Source organism: Artemia sp. Qi Xiang Cuo, chromosome 4, assembly GCF_049724085.1.
Source record: "Artemia sp. Qi Xiang Cuo chromosome 4, ASM4972408v1, whole genome shotgun sequence".
In the NCBI taxonomy this organism is placed as follows: Eukaryota; Metazoa; Arthropoda; class Branchiopoda; order Anostraca; family Artemiidae; genus Artemia; species Artemia sp. Qi Xiang Cuo.
In genome coordinates this window covers 73,200,273-73,222,269 of record NC_142797.1, presented here as the reverse complement: position 1 = coordinate 73,222,269, position 21,997 = coordinate 73,200,273, and the positions used below count along the sequence as shown (strand labels likewise).

Sequence of the window (21,997 nt, the reverse complement as noted above, 5' to 3'; positions counted from 1 at the left end):
AAACCCTAATCTAAGACTCTAAGGTAAAATTATAAACTATAAAATTGGAACACACGATAACTATAACAGATGATATATTAATATAGTCGAAAACTATAAACAATTAAATAAAACTAAACTAAACTAGAAATCTAACAAAACTATATTCTAAGACTTTATTATAAAACCCTGTAGGCTTAACTAAAACTAAATTAAACTAGAACTCTAATTAAAACTCTAAGTCTAAGCTAAAACTCTAAACTAAAAATAAAATAAACTTCAACAAAAACTCTAAACTAAGACTCTAAGCTAAAACTCTAAACTCTTAACTACATGTAAACTAAACGAGAACTCTAACAAAAACTCTAATCTAAGACTCTATGCTAAAACTCTAAACTCTTAACTATTAATAAACTAAACTTCAACTCTAACAAAAACTCTAAGCTAAGACTCTAAGCTAAAACTCCAAACTATTAACTAAAAATAAAATAGACTAAAACTTAAAAAAAAACTCTAAACTCTTAACTAAAACTAAACTAAACTATAACTCTAAAAAAAACTCTAAGCTAAGACTCTAAGCTAAAATTCTAAACTCTTAACCAAAACTAAACTAATCTAGAACTCTAACTAAAACTCTAAGTCTAAGACATTAAGGTAAAACACCAAACTCGTAACTAAAACTAAACTAAACTAGAACTCTAACAAAAACTCTCTGCTAAGACTCTAAGCTAAAACTCTAAAATCTTAACTAAAACTAAACTAAAACTCTAAGCTACGTCTCTAAGGTAAAACACCAAACTCTTAACTATAACTAAACTAAACTAGAACTCTAACAAAAACTTTAAACTAAGACTCTAAGCTAAAACTCTAAACTCTTAACTATTACTAAACTAAACTAAAATTCTAAGCTAGGTCTCTAAGGTAATACTCCAAACTCTTAACTATATGTAAGCTTAACAAGAACTCTAACAAAAACTCTAAGCTAAGTCTCTATGCTAAAACTCTAAACTCTTAACTATTACTAAACTAAACTTCAACTCTAACAAAAACTCTAAGCTAAGTCCCTATGGTAAGACTCCAAAGTCTTAACTATATCTAAAGTAAACTAGAACTCTAACAAAACCTCTAAGCTAAGACTCTAAGCTAAAAACTCTAAGCTCTTAACTAAAACTAAAATAAACTTCAACTCTAACAAAAACTCTAAGCTAAGACTCTAAGGTAAAACACCAAACTCTTAACTAAAACTAAATTAACCTAGAACTTCAAAAAAACTCTCTGATATTAGTCTCAGTTAAAAAATCTAAACTCTTAACTAAAACTAAAATAAACTATAACTCTAAAAAACAAATATAATATAAGAATCTAATACAAAACTCTAAACTCGTTACTAAAAATAAACTAGAAAAGAAATACGACAAAAACTCTAATTTAAAACACCAAACTGTTAACTAAAACTAAACTAAACTAGAAATCTAACAAAAATACTAAACTAATACTCTAAACTCTTAACTAAAACTAAACTAAACTAAAATTCTAAGCTAGGTCTCTAGGATAAAACTCCAAACTCTTAACTATATGTAAACTAAACTAGAACTCTAACAAAAACTCTAAGCTAAGACTCTATGCTAAAACTCTAAACTGTTAACTATTACTAAGCTAAACTTCAACTATAACAAAAACTCTAAGCTAAGGCTATAAGCTAAAACTCTAAAGTATTAACAAAAACTAAACTAAACTAGAACTTCAAGGAAAACTCTAAGCTATGACTCTCATCTAAAAACTCTAAGTTCTTAAATAAAAATAAAATAAACTATAACTCTAGCATAAAACTCTAAGCTAAGACTCTAAGCTAAAATTCTAAACTCTTAACTAAAACTAAACTAGAACTCTAACAAAAACTCTGAGATAAGACTCTAGGCTAAAACTCTAAACTCTTAACTAAAACTAAACTAAACTAGAAATCTAACAAAAACTCTCTGCCAAGACTCTAAGGTAAAACTCTAAAATCTTAACTAAAACTAAACTAAACTAAAACACTAAGCTAGGTCTCTAAGATAAAACTCTAAACTCTTAACTATATGTAAACTAAACGAGCACTCTAACAAAAACTCTAAGCTAAGACTCTATGCTAAAACTCTAAACTCTTAACTATAAATAAACTAAACTTAAACTCTAAAAAAAACTCTAAGATAAGACTCTAAGATAAAAATCTAAAATATTAACTAAAAATAAAATAAACTAAAACTTCAACAAAAACTCTAAACTCTTAACTAAAACTAAAATAAACTAGAACTCTAAAAAAAAAATCTAAGCTAAGACTCTAATCTAAAATTCTAAACTATTAACCAAAACTAAAATAAAATATAGCTCATACAAAAAAGTCTAAGCTAATAAATTAAGATAAAACACCAAACGCTTCACTAAAACTAAACTACAACTCTAACTGAAGTTCATACTTAAAAAATCAGAATATTAACTAAAATTAAACTAAGCTAGAACTCTAACAAAAAAAACTCAAAGCTAAAATACTAAAATCTTAACTAAAACTAAACTAAACTAGAACTCAAATTAAAACTCTAAGCTAAGACTCTAAGGTAAAACACCAAACTCTTAACTAAAATTAAACTAAACTATAACTCTAACAAAAAAAACTCTAAGATAAGACTAAGCTAAAACTCTAATCTATAAAATAAAACTAAACTAAACTATAAATCAAAAAAAAAATCTAAGCTAAGACTCTAAGATAAAACTCTAAAATCTTTACTAAAAGTAAAATATACTAGAAATTCTACAAGATCTCAAATCTACGAATATAATCTAAAAACTATCAATTATTAAATAAAAATAAAATATACTACAAATATAACTTAAAATAAAATGTAAAACATAAAACTATTAACTAAAATTAAACTAAACTAGAACTCTAACAAAAACTCTAAGCTAAGACTCTAGGCTAAAACTCTAAACTATTAACTAAAACTAAACTAAACTAGAACTTCAACACAAACTCTAAGCTAAAAAACTCTAAACTCTTAACTGAAACTAAACTAAACTAAAGCTCTAACTGAAACTCTAAGGTAAAACATTAAACTCTTAAATAAAATTAAACTAAACTAGAACTCTAAATAAAAAATCTCTAAGCTAAGACTCTAAGCTAAAACTCAAAACTCTTAACTAAAACTTAGCCAAACTATAACTTTAAGTAAAACTCTAGTCTATGACTCTAAGCTAAAACTCTAAATTCTTAACTGTAAATAAACTAAACTTCCACTCTAACTAAAACTCAAAGGTAAAACATCAAACTCTTAACTAAAATTAAACTAAACTAGAGCTTCAACAAAAACTCTAAGTTATGACTCTAAGCTAAAACACTCTATACTTTTAACTAAAACTAAACCAAGGCCTGGGTGGTCCTTTGGGAGCCTGAAGGACCTTTGGGGATCGGGGGGAGGGCCTTTGGGGGTCCGGGGCCCTTTGGGAGCCTGGGGCACCTTTGGGGACCGGGGGAGGGCCTTTGGTGGTCCGGGGGCCAGTTGGGAGCCTGGGGGTCTTTGGGGACCGGGGGAGGGCCTTTGGGGGTCCGGGGGGCCCATGAGGATTGAGTGGTCTTTTGGGAGCCCGGGGGACCTTTGGGGACCGGGGGAGGGCCTTTGGGGGCCCAGGGAGGACCTTTGGGGTCTGAGGGGACCCTTGAGCACCGATTGGTCCTTTGGGAGCCGGGTGGACCTTTGGGGATCGGGGGAGGGCCTTTGGGCGCCTGGGGAGGACCTTTTGGGGTCTGGGTGGCACTTGAGGGCCGATTGGTCCTTGGGGAGCCCGGGGGACCTTTGGGGAGCGGGGGTGGGCCCTTGGGAGTCCGGGTAGGGCATTTGGGGGTCTGGACGTCACTTGAGGGCCGGGTGGCCTTTTGCGAGCCCGGTGGACCTTTGGGGTTGGGGTAGAGGGATTGGAACCCTTTGGGTTTGGGGTAGGGGGATCGGAACCCTTTGGGTTGTGGTAGAGGACCTCACAACACTGTTCAAATAGAACTTGTGTATTATAACGACCACAAAGTTTTACCCTCAAATTCTCTCCTAAAATCTCTTCAAAAATCATATTTTAAAATGTCTCTAACTGTTTCGCCGAAATAATTCCATAAAATGACTACAACGGTTTCGCCCAAATAATCCCTAAACGTAATTTCATCGTGTTCCTTTTGTTTGGCATCCCTGTGCTTTCACATTTGAAATTACAAAGAAACCTTTTCGCGCGCTAAGATCAAAACATTTGCTCGGAAACGATTCTCTTGTTAGAACTCCAAATTAATTCCCTCTCGTGAATCAATTCTCTTTAGAACAACAAATTAATTCCCCTTTCATGTCAATCAATCAATCATGACATCATCTGTCATGTGTGATCTAAACTTTGCCCGGAGACATTTCTGTTCGAACTCCAAATTAATTCCTTTTCGTGAATCAATTCTCTTTAGAACATCAAATTAATTCCCCTTTCATGTCAATCAATCAATCATGACATCATCTGTCATGTGAGATCTAAACTTTGCTCGGAGACATTTCTGTTCGAAATCCAAATTAATTTCCTTTCGTGAATCAATTCTCTTTAGAACAACAAATTAATTCCCCTTTCATGTCAATCAATCAATCATGATATCATCTGTCATGTGTGATCTAAACAAAGCCCTCTGATTGGCTGAGAAGGGGGATCTAACTGTTTCCCGGGAACTCATAACATTTGACTTGAACAAAAACAACAAATACTGTTTCCCGGAAACTCATAACATTTGGCTTGAACAATAAATATTGGAAACACGCGATCTCCCGGGAACTCATAACATTTGCATCGAATAACAACAACAAATACTGTTTCCCGGAAACTCATAACATTTGTCTTGAACAATAAATATTGGAAACACGCGATATCCCGGGAACTCATAACATTTGCCTTGAATAACAACAGAAAGGAAGTGTCATTAACTGTTTCCCGGAAACTCATAACATCTGCATCGAACAACAACAAGAAGGGAGTGACAAAGTTCCTGTTTTTCCATTCTCACTGACAAAGACCATAAAAACATCAAATAAATTGACCAACACACATAACCATCCATGAAAACAGACATAAATGTGACAAAGTTGCTGTTTTTTCATTCTCACTGACAAAATCCATAAAACCATCCATAAATGTGACAAAATTCCTGTTTTTCAAATTCTCACTGACAAAAACCATAAACCACGTGGTTCTGATCGGAGTAGCACCTCCCCTTCTACTATTGTTGAAGAGTTTTACTAACAGCTGTTAAGAAAAATATTACTGGACCACTTTTTAGAATGCCAGAACCACCTTCATTTCCTAATTTAATGCCCACGAGCCTTTTTTGTTCTTAATATTTAGATGATGAATGTAAGAAAGAAATCGGCTAGATAGTTTTACTGTAACAATTTCTGGTTGACAAATTTAGTCTATAAGACTTACATATTATGATTTTGGTGATAGTTTTACAAATGGCTTTTAAAATGCCAAAATAGTCCAAGGTACCAATGTAAAACTAAAAAAAAAAAATCGCAAATTCTAATCGACAGTGCAATTAATAAGTTGTTCTTAGACCCTTAAGATTTGTAAACACCTGGTTTTACATGAAAATAATTTCTTATATACAATATTAATTTTTCATGGACAATTACTTTTGGAAAGTTTTAGGGAACAGTGCAATCATTAAGTTATTCTTCAACCCCAAAGACTTTAAACACCTGGCCTACAAAAAAAGATATATATATATATATATATATATATATATATATATATATATATATATATATATATATATATATATATATATAAACGCTGCATGACTAAACACATAGCACATGGATAAGTGACTAAGCCTGTAACATAGGTGCTGTATAGTGACAGCTCTTCGCTTATTGCTGATATACTTTATGTGAAACATGAAAGATTGAATTCGTTTTGTTTGCCTGCTAAGAAGAGGGAGAAGTGGGAGTATAACCAATAGTGATGAATCCTTTAAGAACTTGCTCTGAAAACCGTAAAAATAACTGTCTCAAATAATTTTTCTAAATTTCAGATCCTCACGCACCCCCGCCATCCTATCAAAATATTCTCTTAGATACGCTTATTCCAGGGTGATTATCATTCAGAGGTGATCCAAGTTTTGTTTTATAAATATTAAATCTGATTTAAAAATAGTGTTTAGGGAAATGGGGTTTGCACCCTCTCCTAAATTTGTTAAAGCTCTGTGTTAAACAGTTCCTATTAAAAAATTTGATTTCAAAGTGATCCTATTCGATGGATATTAAGACTCAGAAAAAGAGAGTTTTAATTATAACATTTTCATCAGTAGAACTATTTGCAGCCCCGTCATACGCAGAATACTTTCTGTTCGTCTTGAGTTTCAATGTCGCTATTTACTTTTAAGTTGAAAACAACTTTGTTTTTCAAGTAAATGCTTGTGGCTTTTAAAGTGCTAAATAGGCTTAACTGGTGGATTCTTGATTCACGCATTACTTTGCATTTTCAATTTTTTTCTTTAAATAAAAGAAAAAATCTTCCGTATTTTAGTTTAGAAAGTTTAAATTAGATCAATTCTTTGTCTGTCTGTATTTTCGAAAATTTTTAATTAATTAACAATTTATTAACTTAAAATTGTAAGTTAACAATTTTTAGCTTAAACAAGTCTAATTTTTAGCTTAAAACAAGATATAAACAACGTTTTTCCACCGGAAATGAACTAATCTATTGTTTCATCGAGCACTAAGTACTTTTAGGAGGCAATTTGAATTTATCTGTACTAAGAGAATAATAGAAAAGATATACAGAAGAATATGTTGAAATGCAAACCGAAAACATGCAAAATCATCCAAGGTAAAGAGCAAGCATCAACCCATAAAAGTTTAGCCTGAGTTTTGTGATATATTGTGTGCTCTGCTTAATTGGTTTGAGCTGTTCCGGTGGTGAGAAATGGCTTGGGTCCTCTGCTCCATCGTAAGTTCTTTTCTCAGTCCTTTCCTCCGTAAAAAATCCTGCTTGCGTGGCCTCATAGTATGATCAGGATGGACTTTTTACAAGCTTTCCTAACTAAAACTGTGAGTGCTATCAGCATTGCTGGGCAACCTTGAGGAGTGGCACCCTTGGGGAAATTATAGACGCCTAAACGACACATTACTTGCAATGGATTCCGTAGTAGCATAATATTTGTTGGCACGAATATATAATGAGTCGGAGGTAATAGGCTTAAGAGTGTCTGTGCAGGACTTCGACTCATGTTGATAGAAGAGCATCGCCAAGTGCTGAAAACCATATATTGACCAAGATGGGCCCAGGATTGCACAAGGTCTCCACTCCAAAGGAGGTCACAGGGACTTCTTGCTGTCCAGCTCGTAACCGGCCTAAATGCTTCGTCTACACTTAAGAAGATCTATTAGTCCCCTTCCTACATTGGTTCTGGGACCATTGCTTATACTGAGGCCATAATAATTTCAATTATTTAAACGATATGAAAATTGCAACTTGGAATGTTACGAGGTTACAAAACGACTATCGTATCGATATTTTAACTGATGAATTCAGACGCTTTGAACTTGATTTACTTGGAGGCACAGAAACTCACATCCCAGGGGTAGGATTAATATAAATAGGTGATATAGGATGTTTTTAGTTAGGCAGAAAGAAATGGGTGCAATGGCAGAGGGCCCATGATAAATAAAGTAGCTGCAAACACTTGTTTAGGTAAGGAAGGTTACATAACATAATGGTACAGTAATAATGCAGTAAATACAATGATACAATAAATAACACCTTGCAAGTCGCTCATTTTATGACTAAATAGTGTAAGGTATCATAGTACTAGACATGCTGTAAAACGAACTGATGGAGATAGTAGTGAATCAGATAAATTTTACTTACAGCTACAGGAACAAATAGACAGGGCTTCAGGTAGAAATTTGGCGTTTTATTAGAATATTTTAACACCCATGTCGGTAGAAATTGAGATAGATGGTAAATAGCCTAGTTAAATTTGGTATAGGAAACGAAAACAGCTAGGGATGGTAAATAGCTAGGGCTTTTTTAATAGATTTGGCAGAAAATTTGAAGAAGTGTATTTATACTTTCATAAGCAGGTTTATTTACATTCCGCACTTTTCTCTGATTTCAATAAAATTTTATAGATGTATTGATCACCGGGAAAAATGGCCTGGTATCCCCACCCCCACCTACAAAATAGCATTCTTAGGTACGATACTGTCAGACTATGCATACGAAAAAAAATAGTTCCTGAAGAAATTTTGCAAGGTGAGGGGTAAACAGAAAGCAAACAAGTTGGTCAAACGGTTCGTGGTAACGAACTGTAAGTAAGGAGCGACCCGGCTCAATGGTAACCGAAACTCTAAAAAACGGAATTTTAATACCAATAGATGCATCAAAAGAATCAGATTTTAATTCTGATTTCAAATATATAAGTATCATCAAGTTTAATCTGACCTATCAAAAGTTACGAACCAGAGAAAATTTGGCTGATTTTCGAAAAAAGGGGGAAAGACCCCCTAAAAGCTATAGAACCCTAATGGAAATCACACCATCATATTCATCATATATCAGAGAACCCTACTGTAGAGGTTTCAAGCTCCTATCTACAAAAATGTGGAATTTTCCATTTTTTGCCAGAAGAAAGATCACGGATGTGTGTTTATTTGTTTTTTTGTTTTTTTTTTCTTTTTCCCAGGGGTAATCTTATTAACCCAGTGATCCTAGAATATCCTGGGAGGGCTCATTGGAACGGAAATTAAAAGTTCTAGTGCTCTTTTTTAGTGACAAAAAAAATGGAGGGCAAATAGGCCCCCTCCCACACTCATTTTTTTCCCAAAGTCACCCAATCAAAATTTTGAGATAGCCATTTTGTTCAGCATGGTCGAAAATATTATAACTATGTCTTTCAGGATGACTTAATCCCTTGAAGCCCCCAGGAGGAGGGCTGAAAGTTATGAACTTTACCCAATGTTAACATATAGTATTGGCTATTGGGACCCGGCTCAATGGTAACCGAAACTCTAGAAAACGGTATTTTGATACAAATAGATACATCAAAAGAATTGGATTTTAATGCTAATTTCAAATATATACGTTTCATCAAGTTTAATCCTACCCATCAAAACTTACGCGCCTCAGAAAATTTGACTGATCTTCGAAAAAAAAGGGGGAAAGACCCCTTAAAAGTTATAGAACCTTAATGAAAATCACACCATCATATTCCGCGTATCAGAAAACCCTTCTGTAGAGGTTTCAAGCTCCTATCTAAAAAATGTGGAATTTTGCATTTTTGCCAGAAGAAAGATCACGGGTGCGTGTTTATTTGTTTTTTTCCCCAGGGGTGATCGTATTGACCCATTGGTCCTAGAATATCGTGGGAGGGCTCATTGGAATGGATATTAAAAGTTCTAGTGCCCTTTTTAAGTGACCAAAAAAATGGAGGGCAACTAGGTCCCCTCCCACGCTCATTTTTTCCCAAAGTCACCTGATCAAAATTTTGAGATAGCCGTTTTGTTCAGCATGTTCGAAAATATTATACATATGTCTTTTAGGATGACTTAATCCCCCGAAGTCCCCGAGAGGAGGGCTGAAAGTTATGAAATTTACCAAATGTTGACATATAGTTTCGGTTATTGGGAAGTATACAGTACAGACGTTTTCAGGGGAGATTTTTCCTGGTAGTGGGGGGGGGGGGTCGGGGGTTATGTGAGAGGATATTTCCATGAAGGAAGTTTTCATGGGGGAAGGGAAACTGCTATGAAGGGGACGCCGGACTTCCCAGCATTATTTAAAAAAGATCAGAAATTAAATATAAAAAAACAAGTTTTTCAACTGCAACAGCAGCAACATCAAAACTTTAAACGAACAGAAAATATTACACATATGATTGGGTTCATCCCCTAGTCAATACCTCATTCTTTAAGCCAGAGATTTTTTAGTACTTTCATAAGAGCTATTTACTCTAATTAACGACCTTTGTGATTAAGCGGTCAGTTTTAAAGAATTAGAATAAAATTCGGACGTTCGCATAAAGAGCAAGGTATTGACTAGGGGGCGAACCCCTAATATACGTATTAAAAATATATGAATATAGAAGTTCGTTACGTAAATTAATTCGTAAGTTACGTATATTTATTACTAATAAAAACGTTCGTAAATAAAATGAAACAAGTTTCAAGAAAGCCATTTAACCAAATAAAAGTAAATTAATATGAAAATTTTGTTTTAATTATTCATGTACTGTGAGCCAAGATAAAAACCTGCATTTATTCAAAAACGTTCAAAATTAAATAAAAAAAACAAGTTTTTTTAACTGAAAGTAAGGAGCGACATTAAAACTTAAAACAAACAGAAATTATTCCGTAAATGAAAGGGGCTGTCCCCTCCTCAGCGCCTTGCTCTTTACGCTAAAGTTTGACTTTCTCACAACTCTATTTTTTTAAACAATAAAAAACTTTAGCGTAAAGAGCAAGGCAACAGGACGTCAAGATCAGGTTTTGAATAGGACGGTAAAAGTAAATAAAAGTTCTGGGATCTTGTGGGAGGTGGCCAAATCGGCAGCATAGAATAGGGGCAATAAAGATAAAGCGTTGTTCAGCTTCTTATCCTCAGGTTTTTGCCTTTATATTGGCTTGAGACGGCGATGAGGAAGTAATTAAAGTAGTGGTAATAGTAAATGCCCTTTCTACAATTCTTTAACTGAAATCGAAAATGGTCCACACTGATCAGCAGAAAATAACTGTAATACTTTATATTCTATTTAAAAACATAGAAAATTAGCATAGAGGGAATATTTTGTATTTAAAAAGACTTTTACAAAGATACAAAATTGCAGAGAGAGGAAGTAAGGTTAAAAGCAATAAAACCAAAAAGAAAACTGTCCCTTAATATTTCCCTTTAGTTTTTGCTAAGTTTCACTGGAATATTCAAAATAGTCTTAGGCATTGGTTTCTTCTCAATAATATGGGCTAAATTGCGATCATTTAGAATATGACATTATTTGTAAACGTATTGATCAATGAGCAATATAATATAACAAATACAAGTATTGTTTTCTATTATATTGTATGCATTGTTGAGAAAAGATCCCAGTGTGAACATTAAACACGAGTGATGTTTTAATAATTTAGTAAAAGCCTTATTCATAAGAATCAGAAATTGAAAATCTAACAAAAAACTGCTCAATTTCTCATGTCTTTATTTTCAACTTTATTACTTTGATATTCTAAGAAGCACTCAAATATTACAGATTATCTTCAGAGGAGCTACTAGCACCAATTCCATAAATTCTACACATTTTCCCTCACTAATTTCAGCAAATGTTAAATTAAATTGCGCCTGAGACTAAAAACGTACGCTAGCATGACTGAGAACCCCGGTCAATACTCTGAACTTATAGCAGCGAGGGGACAGTTTGACAGAAATAAATTCTTGCCTTAGATTTGTCAGGGGAGGAGGTTGAAATATTTTAATTCCTTAAGAAAAATTTGTTAAGAAATGGTTAAATTCTAGGTCTCCTCCTTCCAGAAAGATCTAACCTTTTGCCCCTACCATCGCTAATAGGCCAACCATAATTTGTATAATATTTTAGACGATTCTACATATGGTACTATTCTTGTGTTGTTTTCCACTTATAGGGATTTCCTACTTTGGTATTAATCCTTAAGAAATGCGGTTGTAATTGTTGTCAAGTAGTGTTAATGCTATAAAAAAAAAGAATATGGAATTGGCCTTCTACTTCTAATTTTATAAATTTTTTTTGCAGGTATATTTGGTGGTAACCATAATTTGCAATGGGATTATGAGGGAGTAAATGGTAAGCAGAGGAGAACACAGTTTTTTTTCTGGCCTTATAAGCGTCTAAGTCTTTTATTTGTATTATGAATATTTTATGTTCATTTTCGTTTGGTGGCCTATTGATTTTGATTTATTGACCTTTTGGATTGTCCATCTCGTATGTTGCTACACTTTTAATCGCATTCCATTACTTACCCAATTGACCGATATCATTGATTTACGACAGGGATAACTTACTTGTTGGTATTTTTTATTGATAGAAGAAAGAAATTTGACTTGTGTGATAAATTTATTTAGAAACAGTTATAATAACTATTTTTAAATAAAATACATCTTTTCGTGATAATACTTTTTACTGTATTTTGAAACATCATTTGATTATTCTTTGTTTTAGGAGGATTAAACAAAAAAACTTTTGGCAAAAAATAAGTTTTTCAAAAAAAGATAAAGAACCCTATTAAACCAAAAATGAACAAAAATAGAATCAAATGATCTACCAAGCATACAACTACCACAAATAGGTATCAATAAATAAATGAAACCCAAAACAAACAGAAATTAAAGTAAGTCAAACTCGAAACGAGCAGAAAATAATTTTAGTTGGATTCTAAGCCCTATGCTTTCTAAAACCAGAATATAATTTGTACTTTACTGAAAAAATTCAAATGAATTTACTGAAAAAATGTGCATTGTCAGTGGAACCCGGCACCGCACAGGTGGATCGACCAAACGCCACCAACAGGAGGCCCAGTTGACCGCCACCGAAGTGTCGCTGTGTCACTAACAGAGGCGGCGACGTTCGGCTGACTTTGAATTAATTTTACGGCAATTCTTTATTGCCTCAACCGCAAAGTCGGAGCTTTTTTTTTCTCGTGTGGTTTAGTATTTCGATTTTCATTATTATAAATCAAGCAGTGCTTGAACTATCCCCGAATTTTCATGCATTTTCCCGAAATCCTATGCATCACCCCGAAAATAAATTTGGTTCCCCGAAAATCTCCCAATCACGGTGCCATCCCTAGCGACTTATCACCAGTGATTTTCCCTGCCAAACATTACTTTGCATACCATAATTCTTCACTACTCTCTTTTTCGTTAATTTTCGTCTCTTTTGTTACTTTGCATAAAAACAAGACGGATACAATTGCAATATACACAGTTCTTCATACGTTGACAAAAAAAAGTATCGTCTTTATGAAATGAGATTAAATCATTTCGAATGCATTTTAAATTTAAATATTTTTTTTTAATTTAAAGCAGAGACGGTATCCCATCGAGGTGGTATCCAGAGGGGGAGGGGGGGGTAGAGAGCTATGATATTTAAATGAGAATACCTTGATTTTTTTATTGAAAGCAGAGATGCCAACAAGTTATTTCTTTTTTAATTTAAAGTAGAGACGGTATTCTATAAAGATGGTATCCAAAGGGGGGGGGGGATATGAAGTTATTATATTTAAGGGATAGTACCTTGAATTTTTTTAATGAAAGCAGGGATGCAAAAAAGTTAATTTTTTCTAAATTTAAAGTAGAGAAGGTATTCTATCAAGGTGGAATCCTGAGAAGGAGGGTTAGGGAGGTATTATTTTTAAATGATAATATCTCAAATTTATTTATTTTTAAATCAGGGATGCCAAGAAGTTAGTTATTTTTTTAACTTGAAGCAGAGACGGTATCCAATCAAGGTGGTATCCAGAGGGGGGGGGGTTAGGGAAGTACTATAGTTAAATGATAATATCTTAAATTGTTTTATTGAAAGCAGAAATGCCAAAAAGTTAGTTATTTTTTTCAATTTAAAGCAGACACGGATCTTGTAGAATATTATATGGCGGCTTAAAAAAAAAAAAAAAAATAAAAAAGGGAGTGTGAAGGGAGGTGAGAGACTTTTACAAGAATATGACAGTTTGGTTACTACCAGTAGCTAATAGGTGGAGGATCCTATGATTTAGACTATTTTCAATAGAATGGCTATCTCAAAATTTCTATTAGATGAATTTCGGGACAATACGACGTGTGTGTGTTGGGGGGGGGTAGCTACCCTCCGATCATTTTGGCTCGTAAAAAGAGCACTAGAGCGCCTGAATACCAATCCAACGAACCCTCTTCGAAGTTTATATAAATGCTTTCTATAAAAACCTTATATGCCCCCATGGCATAACATACAAACCTTGCCCTGAGGGCTGGGGGGATTTGTTATCCTCAAAAACATAATTCCAAGGCCTTTCAAATACGATGAACAAAATAGCTATCTCAAAATTTTGATTGGAAGTCCTTGGGAAAATAATTGGCGTGGGGGGAAGGGGGATTTTGCCCTCTTACTACTTTTGACTAATAAGAAAGGCACTATTCCCCTCAATCTCTGATCAAATGAGCCCTTGGGGAAATGATGGGCGTTTGGGGGGATTATCCCTCCGATTACTTTCGACTATTAAAAAGGACAATAGCCCTCTTAATTTCCAATCGAATGAGCCCTTTTTGAAGTTTTTGCGACAATCTTTTCTATAAGAACCTTATATGCCTCCAGGGCATAAATTACAACATTATCCCTGACGGCTGGGGAGGGGGTTGTTATTCTCAGAGACATAATTTCCAGACCATTCAACTACGTTCAACAAAATGGCTATAACAAAATGATGACATGAAGTGTTTGGGGAAATGATGGACGTGGGGTGGGGGGTGGGGCATTCACCCTCTGATCGCTTTTGACTATTAATAAGGGCATAAAACCTATCAATTCCCTATTTGAAATTTCTACGACAACGGTTTCTATAAAAATTTTATATGCCCCCAGGCCATAACTTAAAAACCTTACCCTGAGGGCTGTGGGGGGGGGGGTTTATCCTCAAAGACCTAATTTCCAGAACTTTAACTACGTTGAAAAAATTGACTATCTCAAAATGTGTTTGGGGAAACGATGGGCGTAAGAGAGGGGTAAGTTGCCCTTCAATCACTTTTTAATATTACAAAGGGCACTAGCTCTTTAAATTTCTAAGGCAACCCTTTCTATAAGAATCTTATATACCCCAAGGGTATAATTTACAACCCTTGCCCTGAGGGCAAGGGTTGTCAAGAGTTTGCCCTGAGGGCAAGAGTTACCTGTTGGGGGTTGTCATCCTCACAAACATAATTTCAAGAACTTTCAACTACGTTGAACAAAATGGCTATCTCAAAATTTTGATTGAATGTGTTTGGGGAAATGGTGTGCATGAGAGGGGGGCTAGTTGCCCTCCAATCACTTTTTACTGTTAAAAAGGGCACTATCCCTTTCAATTTCCAATCGATTGAATCTTTTTTGAAGTTTCTACGACAACATTTTCTATAAGAACCTTATATGCCCCCAGGAAATGATTTAAAAACCTTGCCCTGAGGGCTGTGGGAGGGGGGTTCATCCTTAAAGACATAATTTCTGGACCCTTCAACAACGTTGAATAAAATGGCTATCTCAAAATTTTGATAGGATGTGTTTGGGGAAATGGTGGTTGTGAGAGGGGGGTTAGTTGCCCTCCAATGTCTTTCTACAATTAAAAAGTGCACTAGCTCTTTCGATTTCCAATCGAATGAGCCCTTTTTGTAGTTTCTATGACCACCCTTTCTACAATAACCTGATATGCCCCCAAGGCATAACTTACAACCCTTACCCTGAGGGCTGTGGGCGTGTTTTCATCCCCAAAGACCTAATTTCCAGAACTTTCAACTACGTTGAACACAATGGCTAACTCAAAAATTCTGATTGGTTGTGTTTGGGGAAATGGTGGAGGGAGACTAGTTGCCCTCCAATTACTTTCAACTATTAAAAGGGCACTAGCCCTTTCAATTTCCAATTGAATGAGCCATTTTTAAAGTTTCTACGAGAACGCTATCTATAAGAAACCTTATATGCCCCCAGGGCATGACTTACAACCCTTGCCCTGAGGGGTATAAGGGGTTTGTCATCCTCACAGACATAATTTCCAGAACTACGTTGAATAAAATGGCTATCTCAGAATTTTGATTGGATTTGTTTGGGGAAATGGTGGGCGTGAGAAGGGGGTTAGTTGCCCTCCAATCACTTTCTACTATTAAAAAGGGCACTAGCCCTTTCAATTGCCAATTGAATGGGCCCTTTTTGAAGTTGTTACGACAAAGCTCTCTATGAAAATCTTATATGCCCCCAGGGCATAACGTACAACCCCTGCCCTAAGGACTGACCTTACATGCCCCCAGGACAAAACCTTACATGCCCCCAGGGCATAACTTACAACCCTTGCTCAGATGGCTGTGGGGGGAGTGTCCAACTCAAAGACATAAATTACAAATCTTTCAACTACGTTGAACAAAATGGCTATCTCAAAATTTTGATTGGATGTGTTTGGGGAAATGGTGGGCGCGGAAGGGGTGTTAGGTGTCATTCAATCACTTTCGCTTGTTAAAAATGGCACAAGCCCTTCCAATTTCCAGTCGAATGAGCCCTTTTCAAAGTTTCTACGACAATTCCTTCGATACAAAGTGCCCTGGTCTAAAACCAAGAAACCAAGAAACCAAAAAAATAAGAATAATAATACATTGTGCCAACATTGTTCTTTACTTAGGCAGTGCTAATGCGCTGCCTATGATAACTAATTTTTTTAAATTTAAAGGAATTTTTTAACTCTAAAAAATGCCCTGACGAGAATAAGCTGGGTATAAAAAGTTGGAGCTGTTCCGGTGTTCAGAGATTGTTTTGGTCTCCACTCCGTCATAACTTTCTTTCTTAATCATCATCCTCGATAGGGAATTCCTGCTTGCGCGGCCTCTTAGTGGCATCAAGGTGGACCTTTCACGAGTTTTCCTATCCAAAACTGTGAGCGCTGACATCGCTGTAGGGTGACCTTGAGGAGTGGCGCTGCTCGAGGAAATTATAGCCTAGTAAACGGTCAGCAGTTGCACTATATTCTGATGAATGGGTAACAAATCTGGATTTCTTTTGTTTTGTTGGGCGTTTTTGGCTGAAAAACCTCTTCCAAGCGAGGTTATCTGTTGCGGGATGCCTCCATGTAGTAGCATAGTGTTTGTAAGCATGAATATATAATGAGTCAGAGGTAAAAGGCTTTAGATCGTCTGTGCCAGATTTCGACTCGTGTTGATAGAAGAGCATCGTCGAGTGCGAAAAACCATGTTGTTACCAAAATGGGTTAGCTTAATAGTGTTTAAATCGAAAGCAAAGTTCGAAACCAATAGACCTTACAGTTACTAAAAAAATATGCACTGAAGGAAAAGTTTAGAAAGAAAGCCGAAAGTCCCGAAAAAATTGGGAAAATTCAAATGTTTTGTTTAAATTTTTGATGTATTTTTCTAGCCCTCCAATACAGTTCTGCTGTTAGTTTTTTGTTGTTTTTTTGCCTTAACATTTTACAGTAAGGGTTCACTTGAATGAAAAGAGCCTTACGTCAAAGGAAAAGGGCTTTTAAGAAAAGCTTGTGTAATGACTTCTAATAGGTCATTTGTATAACAATACATTTTTCAGGTCCAGCTAGCTGGAACGAAATAGAGCCTACTTGTGGTGGCTCAGAGCAATCACCAATAAACATTGCCACTTCTTCAGCAATAGCTGCCCAATATGGACCCATGTATATTGTAAATGGTGATTCACCACCGAAAAAACTCATGTTGGTCAATATTGGGCACACAGGTGTATATCTATTTTGTTTTATCCTTTTTCCTTTCAACTGAATTTAAAATTAATCAAGTTAATTTATGACCTTAAAAATTGGCCTTTAATGTATTTATAATAATAATTTGTATCATATTTATTATTTTTATTAAAATATAGACAAAAATCTCTGTATAACTGAAAGTAAGCTATGGTCCCTTTTGATATGTCCCAAGTCACTCTTTAAAGTAATTAAATAAAAAAACAAGTTACTGAAAGTAAGGAGCGACATTAAAACTTAAAACGAACAGAAATTATTCCATATATTAAAGGGGCTGTCCCCTCCTCAACGCTTCGCTCTTTACGCTAAAGTTTTTTATCGTTTTAAAAAATAAAGTTGTGAGACAGAGTCAAACTTTAGCGTAAAGAGCGAGGCGTTGAGGAGGGGAAAGCCCCTTTCATATGCGGAATCATTTCTGTTCGTTTTAAGTTTTAATGTCGCTCCTTACTTTCAGTTTAAAAAACTTGTTTTTTTTATTTAATTTCTGATCGTTTTTTAGTTAATGCAGCTTTTATTTTGGCTCGCCGTCATTGAATAAGTAAACAAAATTTGCATAAAAATTTTACTTTTCTTTTGCAAAATGGCTGTCTCTAAATTTGGTTCTGACGTAATTTACAAATTAACTTACGTAACGAACTTCTATATTCGTATATTTTTCTTCTAGCAAAAAATACAAAGTTGTAGATTTTTGCAGATATGAGCTTGAAACCTATGTTATAGGGTTTTCTGATACGCTGAATCTAACGGTGTGATTTTCATTAAAATTTTTTCACTTTTAGGGGATTTCCCCCCCCCCTCTTTAAAAAATCAGGTAAATTTCCTCAGGCTCGTAGCCTTTGATGAGTAATACTAAACTTAATAAAATTCATATATCTAGAATCAGCATTATAAGCCCATTCTGTTGATACATTTATTGACATTAAAGTTCCGTTTTTAAAAGTTTCGATTACTATTGAGCCGTATCGCTTGTTTTTTTTATTGTTTTTTTTATTACGTATATGTTATTTCGTATATGATGGGGTTCTCCCCTTAGTCAATACCACGCTCTTTAAGTTAAAAGTTAAAAAAAATTTTAATTCACAAACCCCTGAATCACAAAGGCCGTTTAATTAGAATAGATAGCTCTTTTGAAAGCACTAAAAAAAACTGTAGCGTAAAGAGCGAGGTATTGACTATGGGGAGAACCCCCTCATATGCGTAATAATTTCCGTTCATTTTAAGTTCTAATGTTGCTTCTTACTTTCAGTTGAAAAAACTTGTTTTTTTTAATTTAATTTCTGATCGTTTTTTAAATAATGCTTGGAAATCCGGTGCCCCCTTCATAGAAATGTCCCTTACCCCAAAGAAACATCCTCCACGGAAAGATTCTCCCAAGCAACCCCCTCCTCCAGACCCCCCCCCACCAGAAAAAAATTCTTCCTGAAAATGTCTGAATATTTCCCAATAACCAATACAATATGTAGGCAATGGGCAAAGTTCATAACTTGCAGCCCTTCCTTTGGGAACTGTGGGGAATTAAGTCATCGTAAAAGACATATTTATTAGATTTTCGACTATGCAAAATGGCTATCTCAAAATTTCAATTGGGTGACTTTGAAAAAAAAATGAGCATGGGAGGGGGCCTAGTTGCCCTCCATTTTTTTGGTCACTTGAAAAGAGCACTAGAACTTTTAATTTCCATTTCAATCAGCCCTCTTACGATATTCTAGTACCACTGAGTCAATACGATTACCCCTGGGAAAAAAAAACAAAAAAAACAAACAAATAAACACACACCCGTGATCTTTCTTCTGGCAAAAAATGCAAAATTCCACATTTTTGTAGATAGGAGCTTGAAACCTCTACAGTAGGGTTTTCTGATACCCTGAATATGATGGTGTGAATTTCATTAAGGTTCTATAACTTTTAGGGGGTGTTTCCCCCTTTTTTCGAAAATCAGCCAAATTTTCTCAGGCGCGTAACTTTTGATCGGTAAGATTAATCTTGCTGAAACTTATATATTTGAAATCAGAATTAAAATCTGATTCTTTTGATGTATCTATTGGTACCAAAATCCCGTTTTTTAGAGTTTTGTTTACCATTGAGCCGGGTCGCTCCTTACTTACAGTTCGTTACCACGAACTGTTTTATTAGATAATAAAAAAAACAAACAAGTTTTTTCAACTGAAGGTTCAAGGTTTTAGGTTCAAGGTTTTATCGCTAATACCATATTTACACAACATGCTAAATTCCCGACAGAGAGATAACTCGACAGAGTTGGGAACAAAAAAAAAAACACATAAATTTGAATTAATTTTACATCTACTAATGTTCCATTTATAGAGATTTAAACCAACCTCTTCAATTTTCTATTTCAAACTACAATTAAAAATAAAATACAAAACAATAGGTAACTCTCCTTTCCAGACTCCTCAACCTGCAAAAAAAATCAAATAAAAATTCCAAAAAATATACTAACTTTATTCAACTCATCAACAGGGGAAATGGGACCAACTCCTGCCCAAACACGCCATACAAAATGAGGCTTAGAGATGTATGTACAAGCACATAAACACACGTAAACCAATATACACATACATATATGTACACATACACATACATATTAACAAATTATATCTTCATTAAGCATTCCTTAATTTTTTATTTTTTTTTAGTGTTGATAGGGGAAGAGATGGATTACAATTTTCATCAAACTTATTCCATACTGTAACTAAACTATATCTTAGTGAAAAACGCGAACTCTCGGATTTAATCAGTGGCTGACGGACCATCCACCGCCTCCTGGACTGTCGACATAAATCGACCTCATCCAATACCTGTACCAGCTCAGATTCATAAAAATACGCAGGCAATGCCTTCTTACGATACTGAAGAATAATTAGAACTGACTGAAAAATAACAAACTGGTTAACTGGAAGGATATTCAATGTAACATACACATTCTGAGTATTTGATTTGTTTGGTAACAAAAAGGAGATGGAACCTATTCTTACAGTACTCGTAATTCTTTATTCTGTTGTCTCTGGAGTGGCAATAGGTGGCTCCTAGATGTATTGGAATAAACGAGTGGGCAATAATAAGGTAAGAATGTATTAAGCTAAAATAGATGGACCTCAATTCATTATAAGGTAAAATAAACTTCAGATGACGCATCGTTCCAACATTTCTTCTTAATTTCAACTGAAGATGGCTAATATGGTGCTTGAATGACAGGTTTTCCTCAGTGATAATTCCTAAGTGACGTACAAAGCCAATACGCACGTTGTTTGAAGCCTCAACTGACTGGAGTCCAGGAAAAGAGGTTGACGTCCGAGAGTAAATAATAAATTTTGTCTTCTTAGAATTTACTGTCAGACAATTATTCTTAAACCACAACAGAATTCTGTCAATTGACTGACATACATTTTGCCGAAATATCAGATCATTGGTCCCAGAGACACTACACCCCGGATGATCAGCAAATAACATAGTCAGTCCGAGATCCTTTGACGAATCACCCAAGTCATTAATATAAATCAAGAAAAGCAAGGGGTCAAGTACAGATCCTTGAGGGAGCCCAACGTTGTTTGACTGCTGCACTGTTCTTGATGTGGAGTCACCGTCGGCAACGAATTGTGCCTGGTCATGTAAGTACGACATATTTAAAGAGCAGGCTGGCCCTCTTATCCCATAATGATGCAGTTTTATGTTCCAAAATATGATGGGAAATCGTGTCGAATGCTTTTTTGATGTAAAAAAACACAGTTGCTGGAATATCACCTTTATCTAAATCGTCATGAATAAACTGAGTGACAACTGAAACTACATGTTGGGCAGAATGGTTTCTCCTGAAACCAAATTGAGACTTGAGAAAGAAATCAATCTTCCCTAGAGACGAGACCAGACGATTATATAAACAGCGTTCAATAAGTATAGAAAAAATCGATAAAATCGAAATTGGACGATAATTATTTGGATCTTTTGGATCGCCTCCCTTGTGTAACGCAACTATTCTAGTAGCTTTAAAGCAATCAGGGAATTTGCCGTACTTAAAACAAAGGTTAATAATATGAGCTAAGCACTCCGCAGTTTCCGGGATAATCGTCTTCAGTAAATTTTTGCTACATCCATCTGGCCCTTCCGACTTTCCGTTTTTCAAAAGCCTGGAAATTGCCAATAATTCTGAAGCCAATACAGGAGGAACAAACATTGATAGGTCATTCGGCGGAGGTAAATACTTCTTGAAATCAGCATCTACAGCTGACTGCAATACACCTTTTGGTGCGGAAGTCATTTCACCGATAGAAGCAAAGTTGAGGTTAAGTAGCGCAATCACTTTTTTTCCCTTTCACAGTTGTCCCATCTGTTGCCTCATTTCTTCGGGGATTTCATTTTGTTTCGTCCAATTCAGACAATCATTAATCAATTTCTGTGTGTTTCTCGGCAACCCTTCCGCCTCCAGGAATGTTTCTTTGTAATAACTCTGCTTCGATGCACGAATTAATTTTGTTAATGTATTTTTATAATTTTTAAAA

General features: G+C 35.0%; 1 protein-coding gene across 1 annotated transcript in view; it reads left to right on the top strand.

Annotated features, from left to right (window-relative positions):
- LOC148953419 (carbonic anhydrase 2-like) overlaps positions 1 to 21,997 on the top strand; it is an 89,415-nt gene that overhangs the window by 17,814 nt on the left and 49,604 nt on the right. The window contains exons 2-3 of the mRNA XM_089087660.1: positions 11,786 to 11,836; positions 17,297 to 17,461. Coding sequence (XP_088943786.1) covers positions 11,786 to 11,836; positions 17,297 to 17,461 — 216 coding nt within the window. The remainder of the gene's footprint in view (positions 1 to 11,785; positions 11,837 to 17,296; positions 17,462 to 21,997) is intronic.